Below are 19,588 nucleotides of genomic sequence, written 5' to 3' on the forward strand. Positions count from 1 at the left end.
TCTCTCCCCTTCCTATCCATTCCCAACTTTTGACAATGCACATTTCTTTAACAAAGGATCTGACCTAAGGTATTTCATTACCTCCTCTGCAATCAAAAAACCAGCAGACCAACTAGATAAATTATAAATCTTAAAGGAAATAAAAGTTGAAACAGCTGAACTATTGACTGCTGTTTGCAACCTCTCAAATCAGTGTTGGTTCAGGAAGATGACAAGTATGGCGTCAGTTTAACAAATGGACCACAAAATCCAAAGAAAAACAGAATAAGCAGCACAGTGCCTACCCTGGATAAGTTTCTAGAAACTGTAACAAAACATTATTAAAGAACTGTTAACCAACAAATGGATGTGCATAATACACCAAGTAAGAAAAGTCAACATGCTTTTGGTAAAAGGAAATCATAGCCAAACCTCCGAAAACATTAACAAGGATGTGGCTAATGGAAACACCAATTAAACTGTCTACAGAATTTTCAAAGTCATCTCTCAAAGGAAACTAGAACCAAACAGACTAGAGATCCTCAGACAGATGAATAATTGATTAAGGTATCAGGCAAGCTAGAATAAAGGCAGGCAGGCAGTAATTGATGAGTTCATTGATGAAGGTATAATAATTGGTAGAGACCCTCAGGGATCTGTGCTGCTCAGTTTGTTCAGAGTTATTTATGAATAAGCATATTAAGATAAGTTTGCTGACATTACCAAAGCATATGCAAGGTAGAAATCAGGATTCTAGTGAAGAACTGCAGAAAGACTTAAATTTTCATTGTCCAACTATGTAAATGTGAAGCTATGCACAAATGCAATGGACTCTGAGCTGGCAATTAACACTGAAGAGTAAGACTCTAGTTTTACTGGAGGTTGTTTCAAGGAAGTGTTTACTTAATGCCTGTAGCATCAAAAAGCTAATCCAATATCAAGAGAGAAAGCAAACAAAACCACACATAATTATGCCACATCATAAATCCAGCATGCCCACATCTTGAATATACTACGTTGTTGTGTTTCTCTTATAAAACAAAGATAAAATAGAATGGTTAACAAAATAAAGTTAGAGAAGAGCAAGAACAATAAGAAGTATAGTAAGAACTTGATTATTATTTGAAAAAGATGACAGAGATAGGAGTAAGTTTATGAAACAAAGGAACAGGGAATTAACTAGATGCATGTAATGAAATTGGAAGGTATGAAATTGCTCTTCACATATACTTTGAAACTTACACAATCATTTCTGAACACACAAAGAAACCTAATTCAGCTCTGCTGTTCTGATACAGGTCTGATGATGTAAGGCTTAGACTACTTCAGAGACTCCCCCTTCAAAGAAAGTCTTCATTGGAAGAGCTAACACAACCATGAATAATGAGTCAGAATCACCACAAAAACCAACCAAACAAAACCAGTTCAGTCTTGTGAAAAGTTCAGTACAAAGCTAAGGAAAATATATCCACTGTCATACAAGAAACAGGCCTACCTGACACCGAACAATGATATAGGCATTCTACAATCAATGAAATTGTAATCAAGACTAATTTTATGTTTTCAATAAAATATATCACCTTGCACATTATGTTGAATGGGTTTTCTTAATCTCAGTCTTTCAAAAAGCCTACATTCTCTCAAGAATCAAGTTTAAAAAAAATAAGTGCCAATCAATGTCATTTTTTTTAAACCTCCCCAGTTATTTTGTTTCAAACTTGGTTCTTATCCTACAAATAAAAGGTAGATTTATAGAGATGTCCTAGCAAGACTATTTAGTGGTTTCTCTCCCCCATCCACCTTTTCAGAATATGTGAGAGATTTGAAATTACAGAAATAGCTAAGCCATCTTGTTTCAATGTAAGACTCAAGTTCTTAACACAGGTGGAAGTCACTACTTAATAACAGAAAAAAAAATCTGAAAGTTCCTCCCTGCCCCTCCCTCCCCTATTAGTTAAGAAATCCAATCCACATCACCCTTCATTGCTTCACAAACTTCAGCTCAGTGAACAATTATTTGGTCTTAAGTTTCTATTATTCAAATTCTATGGCTCTTTTAGAGAAAAGTTTAAGTACTTGCAATTTCAAAGAGACCTATTTATTGATCCACTGGTGACAGAGGCAGAAAAAAAAAATGAAAAAAAAAATCATTATTAGAGTACCAAGTGATATCCTCATAGTAAGTAATGTAGATGAAAGCATTACCTCATCATGTGTGTATCTGTAATCTGCCTTCTTTGACTTCAGATCCCATAATACTACTGTTCCAGACTCAAAGCCAATCAGAAGCTGCAATAATAAGCAGATAAATTAAGTTATTATAAGGATAGGCAAAATACCATTTGAAATGCACGTAGTTCTTGTCCTGAAGAGATGCAGCATAATACTACACATAACTGCAAGTAGTTATGAAGACAAAAATTAGTGAGAGGCAGTGAAGACCTTGATGTTTGTATTTGTTATACTCCTAAAACCTTCCACCTAATACAACTGACATTTGTGCAAAATTAGAAAAACAAAAAAACAAAAAAACACATTCTTCTGAAGAGTCCTTGGAAAGCCCATCAAGTTCAAGAACAGTCAAGATTAAACTTTCCTAAGCATATTCCTTCCTGCGTGAAAATGTGGAGGTTGGAAAAGGGAACTTTATTGTGCATTTTCCTCACTGGAATTTGTTCTGCTTTGATTTGCTAGAACACACTACCTTTCCTGAAGCTCTAGGGAACAGTTCATTGTCTACAAAGAAACTATGCAATACAAATTTTCTCCAGATGTTAATCACAATTGAGATAACTGGCTAAAGGAACACCAAGAGCTGTTGAGAAACACCATCAGTTGTTGAGAAGAGAAAAGCCAGAGCAAAATTAAACAAAGTAACTTTGCAAACAATCTTTTTGCTAGAAGCAAGATTGAACCATTTCTGCAGGGAGTGAAGATCCAAATTGCTCATGATAATTGGTCTAACACATTGTTGAGTATTTAAGTGTTTTGCTCTCCTAAGTGACACTTCTCTTAATGAAAATAAAAGAGGGCCAACATAAGGAAGTAGTAAGAGTCTTGGCAGTTGTTATATAGAAGGCAGCAATGAAGCAATCTTTTGTAGCTGCTGATCTACTGTGAGATCTTTCCTTTGAGCAATGTTGCTATAGGAGAAGCAGATCCTAGCACTAAGTAGCTCACCTTTACTCCCACTTCTTTCTCCCAGCATGGACATAAAAAAAGGGAGTACTTAGCTGCTGGGATTTACTCGCTGTTGAAACAGCCTATTTCCTATGAGTACACAGAAGTGCCCTGAGAAGTGTCCTTCGTATTACAACTTAGAAAACACTCCCTTCACACACATACCATTGTAGTCAAGGATGGAGATCTAAATCAATATGGTGTATTGCCATACCTAGAGATTTTGCCTGGACAATCTTTTAAGCATGTTAAGATTTTCAAGGTATACTGTTATTTCTAGCAAGAAAAATAAGAGGATCTCCTCTACCAACTTATAGATAAAATATTTATTTCAGTGCTATACAGCACTAAAATACCCCCAAAATAATAGACACATCAAATCTAGTAAAAGACAGATAGCCTGTACCTTGCATCATATTGTTTTCAGATCTAAAACCCTTGATTTAGCTTTCCTTTATGCTTTCAACATTGTCCTCACCTACTTAATCCTTCCTTAAAAAGCAGTGGTATCTATATTTACAAGAAGTCCTGATTGAAAACTAATGTAATTAATAGTCTTTAAAGATATCCTACCTTTCCTTCATCCATGGGATTGTCACTAATGTGGACAATAGGTCCTGGGTGAGATTTGGATGACCTAAACAAGAAATATTTCCATGTAACTAAAAAATTCCCCTGCATCTCAACGATTGCATGTAATACACATTCTGCGATATAGAGTCCATATAAGCAAACTATTGACATTTCAGCATGGAGTCACTCATCTTCAAGCGCATAAACACTATGTTTAGGCACTTGGTTTTTGTCTTTTCACAAGGAAAGACTTATTTACTGATTTTTAGCAACCCAGAAAAAAATGCCATTAGCTTTACAACATCTAAATGTTTGTTGTTACAGAATTGATGAAGTTGGATAAAATGTTTATTTCTATGCTGAAAAGCAGGTCTTGCCACTATTCATAAACTGCCCAAGCTGGGCATTGTTCAAACCACCCACAGTTAAGACTTTATGTTGACTTCTTGCTATTGAAGAAAATGTACTAATGAGGAGCTGTGTTTATTTCAAAAGCTTTTGGCAAATTATGGACTTCATGTATGTTTTGAAGACAGACACAGCATTCTGGAAACAACCACACAGGAACAGCAGCACACATTACATGTTTTCACCCACAACACACTGTATTTGCATACACAAAGTAATTATTAAATGCAGAGGAGCAATGACAATATTTGCTAAGAAAATATACTTCACTCTTGGAATAGGCTTATTTAAATTCACATTTTTAGCCAATAATATTACACTCAGCATACATCAGCCCTCTTACAATGCATATGTTTATACTTTACATTTTAACCCGAAAACCGTAGAAGCAACATGTCTGCCGAAGTACCAGCCACAGTATATTTTAACATACATTATTTCTCTAGTTCTTTATCACCACAGAGAATGACTTATGTATCTTTCTACACAGTCTACTTTGTCTATTTTTATGTCTATTCCAGGCACTATGATAAAGAAGTGCTATAGGTGGAAACACATTAACAATAACACTTCACATTTATGAGAATAAAAAGTATTTACATGACAATTTATGTACTTTGATCACGTATTTGGTATAGCAAGACTCATATGGAGGCCAGTCTATGTAACAATGCCATTTCTGCAACTGATATTAATAACATCTGGGACATGTTTGTTCCCTCCCCTCAACAGAAAATACTTGATTAAACTCACAGTTCAATGGCTTTATTCCACATGATGACATAGCCTGAGAGAGTAAAAGATTCCACATTGACAATGTGAATGTTTCCTCTTTCAGTGCCCACATATAGCCATTTACTTTGGAAAGGCAGATGACAAAATGTTATCCTGAAAGAGAAAGCCACCAAAAAAAGGAGTTAGTCTTTCATATATCCTACACTTCAAGATCTACATTGCCAAGAAGTAGAAGAAAGGCAATAGGTAACCAAGAAGAAATAAGACAAGTTACAGATAGAGAAAAGTAGCAGAGACAGCACATGACAAAAGTAAGAGATGCAGACAAATGTAAAAACTCAAGACTAAACCAAGGTATTCTAAAACTATCATGACATTCAGATTAAAAAAAAAAATCACACAGCCACCTTTGAAAATTGTAATGTTGAATGTATTTTCAAGATTGCTGTCATTTTAAACTTGATACACAACACTCCTATGTTATAATTGATAAATCTCCCTTTGAAATCTAATTTCAAGTTCTAAGGAACAAAGGATTTTTAGAAGTAGTCTTATGCAGACTAAGTTGGTTTCAAGTAAGGAGACAAAGGCAGAAAAGAAAGCATAAGAAATGTAAGTTTACATGTAACCCAAAGTATTCTCTAAAGAGCAAACCTAAAACCAATCCTAAACAATTTATAAAAGTAATTTTAAAACTAGTTTATGTTTGGGGCTTATTTAAAATACAATTTAATTTTCTCCCTTATTTTTCTCTTCAGCTAGAAGAGAGTATGTGAACAAAACACAAAAGCTAATGACTGTTTGTAACAGCAGAGAACTCTTCTTTAACTATAGCTCCAGTGCCAATATTAGTATTGGAAAACTTGGTTATTTCTGTCCTCTTGGCTCCCACTTACTGTTTACTATTACTTCAAAACTGATAAGGAAATAATGTCTGATAAGGAAATAGTGTCTGAAGCTTCTAAAGTATCTGATTTTTCTATGCAGCAGAAATACTAACTTGAAATTAGAGCCTAGAAATTTCCTGGAAACTGCAAACTCTAAAACATTTTAATCTGACAGTGTCCAATATTGAAAGAAATTGCCAAATTACTTGGACTATCAAACTTCGGCTTTGAGAAATGTTTCAGTGATTAGGTAAAATAATTATTCAATGGAAATTTGTTCTGTCAGCTCTAATCCTTAGACTTTTTGTTCTTGTTTTCTCCCAGCTGGGCTCCCTTTTGCCAAATCCATGCATCACTTCACAAGCCTGTTAATAGTTATTTATTCAAAGAACAGCTTTAGATCCTTTGCATTAGATGTTGTATATACACACTGCAGTACAACAGCAAAGGCTAACAGCAGCAATGAAAAAATTTGCTAATGGCTGAAAAGATGTTAATTTGTATTACAGTTTTCAGAAGTTAACGCTTCTGTGATACTACCTGGATCAAAAGTATACCACTTTACTTTTTATATCACTAATTTCTTCCTAGTTAGAGAATGCAGCCTGCTTAAGCAAATCTGTAGTTTATCCATTTTCTAACTTCCTTGATTTTTTGTGCTTGAATATTCAAGCCAAAAGGCTGCACTAACTTTTTTTTTTCATTGATGTTTCACAGAAAAAAGGACTACATACAAGATTTAAAATGCTCTCCCAACTCATTGAGCTTGCAGAGGTTGCAACATTTTTACTAAGCTAAGCAATCTGCAAATACCACAGTTAAAAGACTTGAGTTCCCCCAACATCCTTGGAAAAAAATTTGATTGGAAGCTAAATAACATATGCCTGTACACACACTTCTTAAGCAGGTCCCAAAACCTTACTGCCCAGTACCAGAGCTCTCCCACTGGAAGCAGCTCATGGGCAGGAAGAAGAGATGCAGCAGGAAAACATAAACCCTCAGCACTCTGTGACACCACAGCTTCTTTTTGCGCCAGGACTCTGCCTGCCAGAAGCAGCTGGCAGGCAGATCAGTTGGATCTAAAAATGTGGCCTAGCAGCCAGAAATAGTATTCAGGAGCAAGGTCAGGGGCCTATCTGTCTTGACTGGTGAGTTAATATTGTCAGTTACAGTTGTCCAACACTTGCATTATGAAAACCAATTTATTTCATGCCATTTAAAGGTGTGCAAAAATATAAGTTGGAGCTGCAACTATGATTGCTATAGCAAAAAGGCAACACTCAGTGTCAAGGTCCTCAATACTCTTGATACTCTCTTTGAATATGCAACCACATTCAATCTGTATCCTCTGTGCAAGAGTTAACAAGCACTGACATGATTCCACATCAAGAGTGAATCTGAGTTGAACAAGTAACTTCACAAAATGTTTACAAACCCTCTAAAGCAGGAAGAGACTTCAAAATTGCTGGGTGCAGGCACATATAAAACATGGTTCTTAACCTTATCCTTCAAAGTGTGCTTTTACTAGTCTTCTGTAATCAGAAAAAGAGGCTTGTATGATTTTTATAGCCTAAAAGTATTCTTAGAGCTTTTATGTTTTCACTTAACTGATGACTAGTTAAATCCAAAAGGAATTTGTCACGCTGATTCTGCTATAATGAAAGAATCCCCATTTCACCTTGCATGCGGTAAATGTTACTCCATTTTCTACTATAATTTTATTTGCTATCTATTTCCTTAATAAAAGTATGTCTTCGAACTTCAATTACATTTTGTCTAAAGTGATTCAGGTAACTGCACTCATTTTAGCAATTTAGCAAATTCCAACATTAAAGTCCATGTGTTGAGCTTCCCTCTCTTCAGAGATTAAGGCTTCACCTTGAACTATGTAGATTCTAAACAACACTGGAAATGTTGCAGCCCTCTTAAAAACTTAAAATTCAGTGAAGCTACAACCATCTGAAGGACCACTGACAACATACTAGCATGTCAACATACATACTACATTCAGTGGCCTCACTTGCTGTGTTGAAAATTAGACTGAGGATTAAAGGGATTCAAACTTGTTTTGGAGGATTGTCACAGTCTTCTTGGTGGAGAGGCAGCAGTTACTTATTTAACATTTTGCCAAGGATAGGATATTTTTTTCTTTCCTCTGAAAAATGCATATTTTTCTTTCAGAATGCTATCTTCCTGCCACCACATGATTAGAATAACCTGTTCCACCCATAACATATTTTAAGATCAACAGAAGCAGAGGTTGCTGTATAATGCTCTGGTCATTTCAACAACTCAAGCCATCTTCACTCTCTCTCCCTACCCACAAATGGATACATACATACATATATATATATATATATGGAAAACACAATCAGTTGTTGGGAATAGATCAAAAGGACTACAGATACACTCAACCCAAGTAAAAAACTTTCACAAGTTTCTCTTGCACACAAACCCCAACTGCCTGAAAATAACATATCAGTCAAAAACAGAGTACCACACTCTTCCTCTCCTGTATCAAGCCATTCTGGCCAAAACCAATAGAACAGAAGCATTTATAAAAAAGTATACCAGTTTTGTGCATCTAAAGAGACAGGCTGGGACTATTTGAGCCAGTTATCACAGAAAGCAAGCTTTTGCAGGCAAAACATTCTTCTTATTATCTCCAAGGAAATCTCAGCTGCCTCTGTATTATAATACATTTTGTGAAGGGGACTGAACTTAGAGCAAGTATGGTACACAGCACTTCACTCCACATATTTCACATCCCCATACCTATACAACAACAACAAAAAAATCCCTTTATAAAAAATAAGCAGCAATGCTTTAAAGAGATCTTTTTAACCTGAAATCTACAGTTCAATTTTAAAAGAACACACAGAAGAAATTTTGCTTTCCTGTGAAATTAATTTGTAAGAGTTGAACCAACAGTTCAAAAAAAACAAAATTCTACCGAGAAAAACACAGTGGTACCCTAACAATGTAAAACATCAATAAAAGAAAAACCCTCACAAAATAACAAAATATTTCTTGTTCTTATTGTACTTAATATAATTTGTGCTATTGCTTACAGGAAAGTATGAGCAGTGACAGGAGAGTCTTTAAGAAGCCATTTGTAAAACTACTGGAAGTATTTCCTTTCTTAACTGCAGACCATGTGTCTTTTCTGATAATCTGTCAAAGGTAACTGAGAACAATCTTAATTGTGATTGTTTCACAATGTATATCAAAATAGTTATTATAGCAAGTGATAGTATTCCCTAGAGGAATTTAATTACAGAAATATCAAAGAATACCATTTACTAAATTAATATTTACGTCTAAGAAGTATGATTTTAATGGAAACATTAAGTAAAAATGACAGGCTGTTATCCTGAGTGTATTATTATGACAACAGAAATCCTAAATCAGTCTTACCTTTCCTTAGTCTACTGGTTCATGAAATGGAAAATTCTGAAGAACGTATAATACTGCTTTAACAATGCACAGTGACAAATACTTTGACAAATGACAAACACTGATAATAGATTTTATTTAAGCCTCTGAGCTATTTCTAAAACCTCAGGCTAACATTACAGGTCTGCAGTCACTGCAATAACACTGTCTCCTCAGATCGTTACTGTATATGCAAAATAAGAATTTTACAAAAAAAAAAAAGTGTTAAGCTATGAAAGTTGTATTCTGCATATCTTTATCCTCAACCTTTCATGCATGAGATAGCCACCATGCAAATTCAGAAGCTGAAAAGTTAGTCTGGACTCCATGTCTATGGTCTCTTGTCAATTCTTTAATGGGCATAAAAAACCAAGAGCCATGGTCAGAATGGCTGACAGAAGGAAGTTGTGGCTGTGGTTTTGCCAGACTGCTGCAAGGGGTCTATTTTCCAGATCTGGTAACTGCAATAAGCTTTAAAATACCTACCCATATAAAGAAGGCCTAAAGGGGAAGAACACACGCAGAGGAAGAATTTTTCTTCAATGCATCCCAAAACTGTCCCACCAAAAGACCATGTGGATAAATGCAGTATATCGTAGAAACTGGACCAGGTACTTCAATCCCATTTGTATCCAATAGCATCACTCCTAATAATGCTTCACAAAAGATGCTCACTTGAAAGGCTGTCTCTAAAGGCAGCTGAGCAGTATCTCCATTCAGTGTCTGAGTTAGGGTGTACACTAGGGGCATCAAGAGAATAACAGGTAAGCAAGAGCCAAGAACAGAAATGAAACTGTCACCACTGACCACTGGTGTGATCGATACTTGGGCCATTTAGATAATTTTCCAGAAAAAAAAAAGCAGCTCAATTTTAGAAGGTTTTTTAGGCTGCTGCCGGTATTTGTATTTTTATGATATAGTGTTCCTAATATATTTCACGGCTTATGTATTCTTTCATTTATGGAGTAACATTTCACCTCTCCATTTTAAGATGGCTTTTCAAGCTTCACTTGTACATCACTCAAAATGAGTATCCATTTTTTATTTATACACAAAGAGAAAAGGGCTACTTCACCGCTTGTAATGCTGACAAAAGACCATTGCACACATGCATTCTTAGGCAACTGATTTGAAAACCACGACTATTTTTCAATATTGAAGGAATTCGCATCAAGTATCCTAAAGATTTAAGGACCTCTTGCCACTAATAAAATCTCCTGCACCACATATTTGTAAGCTCCTGTTCATATACCTGACATGACTCAAAAAGTAACCAGACCTTTGGCATCAGAAGACACTTGGGTAGCTTGGTCTAACACATGCAGTTCAGGCTGAGCATTTCATCTGGGAAGTCACATAATGCAATTTTTATAAATAGCCACAGAGATATAGCTTTCCCACAGGCGACAGAAGAATTATACCCATCACCAACGGGGAAAAGTCTGACAGACAGGCAGAGCTTGAAGACTAAAGGTTAAATTTTGCCCAGGAATGTGGCAGTTGGCCATTATGTGCTTCATACCACTGTGAAAGTCATCACTGTGCAAGAAAAACAATAGATACAGTTTTTGAAAACTGCTTCTTGGAAACCTGAAATCTCAGAGTAATAAGACTCAGCACTTAGTACTGTCTCAGTGCCAAAAGCAGCAGAAGGCAACTGATGCAACTACAGTTCCATCAACTGCAACAACACACAGGACTTTGCATGTATGTGAAAAAGTTTTTTCAAATGAATCCAGTCTTGCATGAAAGAGATATTAGCAATCTGGAGTAAATCCACAGTTGAGAAGTTCATTTTCTCCTGCTAAATTCTTGAAACAAAATAAAATTTCTTCTAAATACATAATCCACTGAATCACCGAATAACATTTTTAAGCCTACCAGATAAAAGAAGGCCCTATGACACAATAAACGTAAGCAGACCTGGTGATCATTTCCTTTCATACTCAAGAATAAAGCTAGTTTATAAAGTTATAAAAAAGCTTAGTTATGTGTGAAAAACTTAATTGTAATATTAAACTTGTTCTTCATATATCACTGTCACTGCAAAGACTCCAAATATTTAACTTCTCAGAAGTATTATTTAGATACGTATCTGTAATCTTTCTGTTAGTTATACTACAATCCTACCCCAAAAGACATAGGGCAGAGGGGAAAAAGCCAGCCCTCAAACAAAGGTGGAAGTGAAACAGTGATATTGACGCACAGAAAGAAGAACAAGAAAGCTCCAACCAAAACCCTACAAATAATGTCTATCATCACCTGCTCTCACAGGCAAGAAAACCTGTATGTCCTCCTGCTATCCACAAAGTGGCAGAATTGATCAGTTTAGAAATCCAGAGAGGTAGAAGGAAAAATTCTCTCACAGCTCATGTCTGCTAATGCACAAGCCAGGTACAAATTTACCTGTATCCAAAAAGGTAAGGTATGAAGCATAAAAGATAGGTTTTGTTTATTAGTAAGTGGGTTTATTCACTCACTGTAGACAGAGTTTGCATTTTAAACACAACACTAAAGTTGCTGTTTACATCAGGACACAAAACCAGCAATACTTCAAATATATTTTTCTAATTCTGAATTGTGCAGTTTAATGCCAAGAAAAACAAAATCCCACAGCATAAAAGTCAACATATTAAAAATTAAACATCTATCAACGTATTCAGTTGTAAGATACACAAAACACGCCAAACACTCAGTTCTATTTTTATGCTATGATTCTGCTTCTTGTCTTTATGATAAGTCACAAAGTAAGTATACTACTTATTTTGGCATTAGAATAGGGAATTTCAGCTATGGAAGGATGCACATTCTAGATAACTAGACAAATTTTTCATAATTATACATAAAGTTGATTGGTTTGTGGTTTGGTTTGCAGTAAAAGAGACTCAAATTAGTCATCCCACACCACTTCTTTTTTTTAAATCAAGTTAGTCACTCAACCCTCTCTCAAACTGGCTCTGTGACAGCCCCTGGCTCACTAGTGATGTGTATTTGGCCTCTCACATCTTAGATCACCACAAAGTTTAATAGTCCCTGCATGGCAAGAAAACTGAAGTCAGACTGGATATCTACCTCACAACATATTTTCAATATTTACTTTAATAATAAGCATTAACTATGCTTATTTCAGAGTAAATCTAGCCTAACATTAACATTTGCTACTAGGTCAAAACCAATTTGACATGAGTCTCGCATTACAAGTAAACACACAATGTTATGTGTAGGATATTTATGTAGGTATGTAGATAATAAAAGCTACATTGTGATTCACTGAAGAAATCTTAGTGACTACAAAACCTAGGACAGTAAGTTCATACACTGAATTGTTCATTTTGCAAATATGTACTACTTCATTTGCATGACAAGTCATGCAAGCAACCCCCTCCCATGTAAGAATAATTAGGCATTATTTCCTGTTCCCTACACACCTCTTCCCACAGTCAAGGAACAGCGGCCAAGCTTAGTTTGACACTGGTTTAATATCTGCTGACCTTTATTTGGTAACTAGAACATGAAGCAGCTGCAAAATGCACACAAATGCAACAGGAACCAAAGGCTAGAAAACTTGCAAAACTATCTTGTTTTGCACTATGCTTCTGATGCCTGCCAGTAATTTCAATAGATTTGTTATACATCAAAAACTTCAATCACCAGTTCAGATGACTTGCTTTAAATTACTAACTACTGGTACAAAATGCAGCCAAGAGCTGTGAAGTCACAGTTTTTGGCCAATTTCTTATCTACAGATACTCATTTAAAGATGCAACAGAAAGCAGCATTTTTAAAGACTCCGGGCCACTGCTTTTTAAATAAATGTTTTGCTCAAATCTAAAAAGCTGCCAATTACCCAATGAAGGTATTTTCCACAGCTCAGAACAAAGTCTGTAATGGGCACAGAATTATTTAAAAAACAAAACCAAAGCCACCACTCTTTCTCACCAGACCCTGTCCTTAAAATTCATGAGTAGAAAAGCAAGAATTCACAACACTTTCCAGTCATAGTAGACACTGCATTCTGAATTAATTTACACAGTATCACAGTATGTTCTGGATTGGAAGGGACCTCAAAAGATCATCTAGTCCAATCCCCAATTTACAGGTAATTTAATACTCTAATTCAATTTTCAGGTAAGTATAATAAATACTTAACACACGACATGAGCATTTATAAACAAGATGTGTCTGTTTTCTATTCCTTATAAAATAGATGTTCAAAACAGGCCTGAAAGAAGCTAGCCAAACTACAGTACCAACAAGAGAACCAAATATGAAATCTAGAAATTGTGTTGTTAAACATTAGGCAGTAATTCTTCCATATGACTAAAAGTAGGGAATTGGCCAGAGCTGCCAGAAGGCTGTGCCAGGAGAATACAGAACTCATTAACAAGTTATAGTCTTACATGTTGTTAGCTTTTTAAAGCATAGTTCAATGGTAGTTTTCAAGACTAGAATATCCTTTAATCTGTGTAGCAAACTGCTACAGTTAGCTTTCTACACTAGAAACAATCTTCTAGTTCACATCTAATCTTTACACATTAAACTCTAATCTGGAAATAAAGTCTGAATAAAAATTGGCCTGTAATGTTGAGGTCAACTCCTATTAAACAGGACAGAAATACTGCTTTTCCACAATGTCAGCACAGTACTTGCAGATACTCCCAAACATTATTTTAAAACCTTAGCATCAACAGAGTCCTAAAGTCGATACTGATATGGCTAGAATAGTTTATTTAGTCATGTAGTAAGATTTGGTATTGTTTACCCTCCAAGGACATTTTTTCCAGTTTAACTTATTTATTCTTTTATCCAAACTAATTTCCAAGATATTAAAGCTCCCTACACAAGCTAGCAAATTAAAGCATAATTAGAGAACATATTGCTACAAGGCTCTGTTGTAGTATTCAATATTTTAAATAATTACTGTTTGAGAAGTTAGTTACCCTTATGAGTAAGTCTTAACCCCACAACATAAATTATTTAAAAGGTTTTATTAATTAGGTATCTAACAACTTGGTGCTTGTGAATTGAGAAGACCCTGTTTTATTCATGAACACTCTTGTCAATAAACTTAGTAGTGAATACACATCATAAAAATAATCTAAGCAAACCCCATGTACTTCAAATCCACGTAACATATCAAACCTATTAAGTATCATTAATTACTAAGAACCCTTTGATATAAAGACACCTATTTAGAATTATTCAACAGTGAATTTGTGCAATTCTCTGAACATCAAAATATTTCCTTAGTAATGAGATTACACTTTATTTTATAAATCTTCATTTTATAAACTAGTCAAAAAACCCCAGAATATTTGAAAACAAGTTTTGCTAGTGTTTACAGGACAAGGATGGTTTAAAACTTCCTCTCTGTTTAATTGAAGATATCCATACATCTAAGACTACACCAGCTTCCAGCAGATTTGCACGCAATCTGAATCACCTGCTCAGACATCCATTTTAAAGCATTAGTTAGAAGTCAATGTCCAAGTGTGCTTTCAGGCTGCAAATCCAAATTTTATGTTGATACTTAAGTAGGTGCTGCAGGCAAGAGAAAAGTCATTTAAGAAGGAAGGGAGAGAAAATCTGGTTTGGATAAGCCACTGCATCTCCTATAGTTGGACGATCCTCATTAATCTAGAGGTTGTGAACCGCATTTCTCTCCATTTGAGTTTCACACTGCATAAAGGAACATTGTCACTCCCTTGGGGTACAGAATTTTGCTCTGTCAGAGCTTTCTGGTTTGTGCATAACAGTTTAGAATCACAGAACAGTTTGGGTCTGAAGGGACCTTTAAAGATCATCTAGTCCAACCCACCTGCTGCAGGCAGGACATCTTTCACCGGACCAGGTTGCTCAAAGCCCCATTCAACCTGACCTTAAACACTTCCAGGGATGGGGCAAGCATAGCTGCTTTGGGCAACCTGATCCCATACCTCATCACCCTCACAGTAAAGAATTTGTTCCTTATATCTAATCTAAATCTACCCTCTCTCAGTTTAAAACCACTACCCCTTGTCCTACCCCTACAAGTCCTTGTGAAAAGCATATCACAAGGATCATAGAAACAACCCCAAAAGGGACTTAGAACCCCTTAGTCCTTTTCACCCTCAAAAATCTAGTAATCTGCATTTATGTTACTCCTGACAGATTTGTTTATAACCTGTTCTTTAAAACCACAAGGTTACTCCATAACCCACGCAACAGCCTGCTTAGTACTTTGTATGACATTACATTAGGAGGTTTTACATAAATACTTAAATTGCCTTTTTATATTGCTACCCAATACTTAAAGCTTAAATACTTTCTGTCCTATTCAACACAGGTATAAGTCTGATTATTTTGAGTTCTTTCTAGTATCCTTTGAGCTCCCCAAGCAGTCCATCTCTGACACATGTTGTTCAAAAGCAGGTGAGACTTTACGCATAATGGGAAAAAAAAAAAAAAGGCTACTTCCCAAAAGGGAAGAACTATTCTGTGATTTGTTATTTAAGGAAAAAAAAAAACCCAAACACTTTTGCAGAAATGTAATCAAATCAACTGACCTTGTAGAAATTTAATCTAAAATGTCTCCCTAGCTTGCTTACAATGCTGTTATCCCAGTCTCAAAATTGTTAGTCAAAATGCATGTTGTTTTCAGCTTCTGATAAACACAGGAGGTCTAACGCTGCAGAATTCTGATTTACATCAAGGGGAGAAAAACTTCCAACTAAAAATTTGAACTAGTTTTCCTGTTTTTTTGCTGTGCACACGTACACACATACACACACACTTTCTTTTGTTCCAAAATTCCTTTGGAGACATACATTGAAAGTCGTCTGTCCTTACACCTTTTAAAGATAAGAAAACGGATGTTCAGCAATGTAACATCTAAAGTGATAAAAAGTCATCTCAGTTGAGGTCACTAGTGGGTCTGCTCACAAGTACTTTGGGCTTTAACAGCCTGCAACACCAACATCTAATGTAAATCAAATTTCAATTATTTAAGTTATAAATTGGACTGCATTAATAAATCTGATCTTACAATAGCACATAGTGTGATGGTAATGGGTAACACAACAACAATCTAGTCCCTACCGTTCTCGGTTAAATTTGAGTGAATGAAGTATAGCAGGTCTCTTCTGACGTAAGTTCCACAGGTGTAAGGTATCATCAGCCAAGGCACTCACAAGAGCTCCCTATAAGAAAATAAAGTTTTAGTCAACTTATTTTCATAAACATAACAACAGGATATCAACATCACACCATAAATATATTACATGTTTACTTCCTGGATGATAACAACATTAATAAGCATGCGTTTCAACACCATAGCACAGATAAGTTCTAAGTAGTAGTTACAATGAGTTAACTGATGTGACCACATAAAATCCAGCTCACATTTGGTTCAGTTCTACACTGAGGGGTGATGGGGAAGGAGAAGCTTTTTGAGCACATCAACTCCCTCATGCCCATGTCTGTAAAGAAGTTAAGCAATGAATTCAGCTGCTAATATCTATGAGCTGACAAAGCTAGTGAGGTTTGATTTCTCCATTCCTCTGAGCTAGAAAGTTCCTCTACAAATCTGGTGCCGGCTAGCTCCAGAACAGCCCTGCTGTCAGATTTCAGCTGCTACATTCCTAGAAAAGACATACCTGAAATTTCCAAGGGACCAGATTAGGGATAATTGCTCAGCTCACATCTAAAAGAGTAACTATCAAAACAAAATTAACTACCTACTTAAACTGTTAGTAGTATTGAAAACATACTTTACTACTTCAAGAGATGACTCGCCATGTTCAGTGATGTAAAAAAATATCACTAGGGAAAAAGTTCTTCCTTACAGCAAGACGACTCTAGAGACAAATCTTTTCAACAGTAAATCAAATATTCTCTAAAATTAAAAAGGTTTATTTACGATAGTTATTAGTGTTTGTCACTCATTCATTTCCATTAGCTAATTTTTATGCTTGTCTAATGAGAAATTGAAGAAAATACACTCTATATCTTCTCTGAATTATAGAATATGTACAACATTTTACTAACCTCATTAATCAGGAACTGAAGCTGGATTACTGCAGCTCCACTGTCATGTTGGCAGTAGCATTCAACTCCTGGTCGACCAAAGCTGGAATTGGTGGCATTAAGGAATAACGGTTGTATGTGACATAAGAACAACAAAAACCATAACCAACTTTGTCACTTGCACTAATATCACATTCAAACAGGTTAACATCCTGGTTCTATCTAGTGCACTCAACATTGAACAGCAGAGATCTGAGTGATCACCAAAAAATAATTTATAAACACCACAAAATAACACAAAAAAGTTGCAAGGCTCATCTTATTTATCCCCATGGAATACAATAAATAACATATAAGTGCTAAATGTACACATATTAAAGAATTCTTCATCAATGAGAATCATAACGGAGACTGATGGAGTTATTTTAGTAGTATTAAATATCAGGATTAGTATAAAAGGAAGTTGATATAAATAAGCATATAATAAAATGATCACAATTGTCAAGTGCTAAAGGATCTCTCTCTCCATTTTCAATCATTTCTATTATTTCCATTATTCAGGACAGCTGAATAATCTAAGTTAAAAAAAATTGCTGTGACAGAGATTAAAGATCAGTAGCCAAAATACAGAGGAGTCAATGGGAAATCATGTATAAAGTACATTTCCAGGATCTCTGTATCAAGACTTCCTGGATTCACATCAACTATGAGATAACAAAAGTTTGTTCATTTTCCCTCCCACACATAAACCAGTCCTATACTGACATAATAAATATCAAACAGAAGCAGCAGGAACACAGTTCTTTCAATTCTCCATACTTGATTCATTAATTAATTGCAAAGCTTCTGTATTTAAAATGTAGTCATCCTCTTTCTTCTGATTTGAAATTAAGGAAATTCTCAGCCTCTAAGAGACAGAGCAAAAATAACACAAGTCCAGATGAATTACGGAAGCAGTCAGTATTTCATCATTATAATATGCCCAGGGTTTCTGGAGTATAATTTGTCAAAGAGCTAAACATCTCCTTGCTTTAAACAGGGACCTTAGTTTTTGGAAGAAAGGAAGTAATTCCAAAGATGCATGCAAAACAGATGTATGCCAAATTTGTTCTCTCAGTATACACTAGAAATTAATAAAACAGTACAATTCTCAATCATTCTGCAGATCTTCCATTTACTGAGAAATTGTTGATCAAAACCAAAGCAGATGCAAATACACTTAAAAAAGATATACATTCACACTAGAGAGACAGTCAAACAGTTGAAGATACTACCAGGTTACATGCAAACCAAAACTGAAACACACATCCTGCTCAACCTCTAAGCTGGTAAGATAAAATGTAAGTGGAACTAACATGGGAACAAGTCTGCTTCACCACAATATTTTAACTTTTAAACTTCAATCACATTCTTCTCCTATACTACTGAATCTGCATAACATCCAGCTAAGTGATGAGAGCTCCACTAAACAGATGTTGAATAATCCAGCAAACTTAATACCAGCTTTCTCCCCTGAACAGAATTAGTAATTTAATTTTGTGCTGGCATGGAAGGACTTAAACAGCCAGCTTGCCTCACCTGTTTTTTCCCTTGTATTTTAAATTCTTACCAATGTTTCCTGTACAAGTCATCTGCATATCTGTATTCCACTGACAACTTATAGCTGTCAAAACAAGGAAAGAAACACAGAGCTTAAAACTCAGGGAATGGTGGGGGGTGATGTTGTCCTCATAAATGATATCCTTCTAAAGAATTCTGAACTCTTTTAATGTAAAATCATTGCTTTTGCATTACCTATGTATTGGCTACACAAATTGTCAGATTAGAAAAAATATCCCCACAAGGAACACCAGAGCTTTCAGAGCAGATTTGCCTCAGCCTTGCTCATGCTTTTGCATTCACTTGAACTAATAATTATTTGCAGAAATATACAAAAAGCAATATCTGAAAAATAAATTCAGATGTTTACAGGAAGTGAATTTTAAAACTTGTTATTCATCTGCACTGACATAGGTAGCTTTCTAACAAAAGAAGATTTCTCCAGGCCCTCCCTTGAACATCAGCTTCCAACAAAATTAAATGTAACCCTTGTTAATCCATCCACTCATGGTTTACTTGGAAGTGAGGCTTTACCTTGCCTCAAAACAAGAGGAGTATGACCCAGAAAAACAGAGAAGCCCATGGATTCCTCATGTTACTCCAGCCTCAAATTCTGTTCCTCAAATGTTTTCTTTAAGCACTTCTGATGCAAATATTTCTGGAAACCCTGTTATAACTAGTCAGTAAAAACTTCAATATTAAGAACATGTGAACATTTCTTTAAACAAAAACATTCTTTTGCATTTTCCATGGCACTTGAACCAGGTCCTCTCTAGAAAGCAGTAAGT

General features: G+C 35.5%; 1 protein-coding gene across 3 annotated transcripts in view; it reads right to left on the minus strand.

The window, feature by feature from the left end:
- Positions 1–19,588, minus strand: part of STXBP5 (syntaxin binding protein 5) — a 95,894-nt gene that overhangs the window by 48,657 nt on the left and 27,649 nt on the right. For all 3 annotated transcript variants that reach the window (XM_080342780.1, XM_080342779.1, XM_080342778.1), the window contains exons 3-7: positions 17,223–17,304; positions 16,275–16,375; positions 4,894–5,028; positions 3,733–3,796; positions 2,185–2,268 (exon numbers count right to left, since the gene is read on the minus strand). In XM_080342780.1, the coding sequence (XP_080198906.1) occupies positions 2,185–2,268; positions 3,733–3,796; positions 4,894–5,028; positions 16,275–16,375; positions 17,223–17,304 (466 nt within the window). The remainder of the gene's footprint in view (positions 1–2,184; positions 2,269–3,732; positions 3,797–4,893; positions 5,029–16,274; positions 16,376–17,222; positions 17,305–19,588) is intronic.

The sequence above is a fragment of the Nesoenas mayeri genome (genome assembly GCF_963082525.1).
Source record: "Nesoenas mayeri genome assembly, chromosome: 3".
In the NCBI taxonomy this organism is placed as follows: domain Eukaryota; kingdom Metazoa; phylum Chordata; class Aves; order Columbiformes; family Columbidae; genus Nesoenas; species Nesoenas mayeri.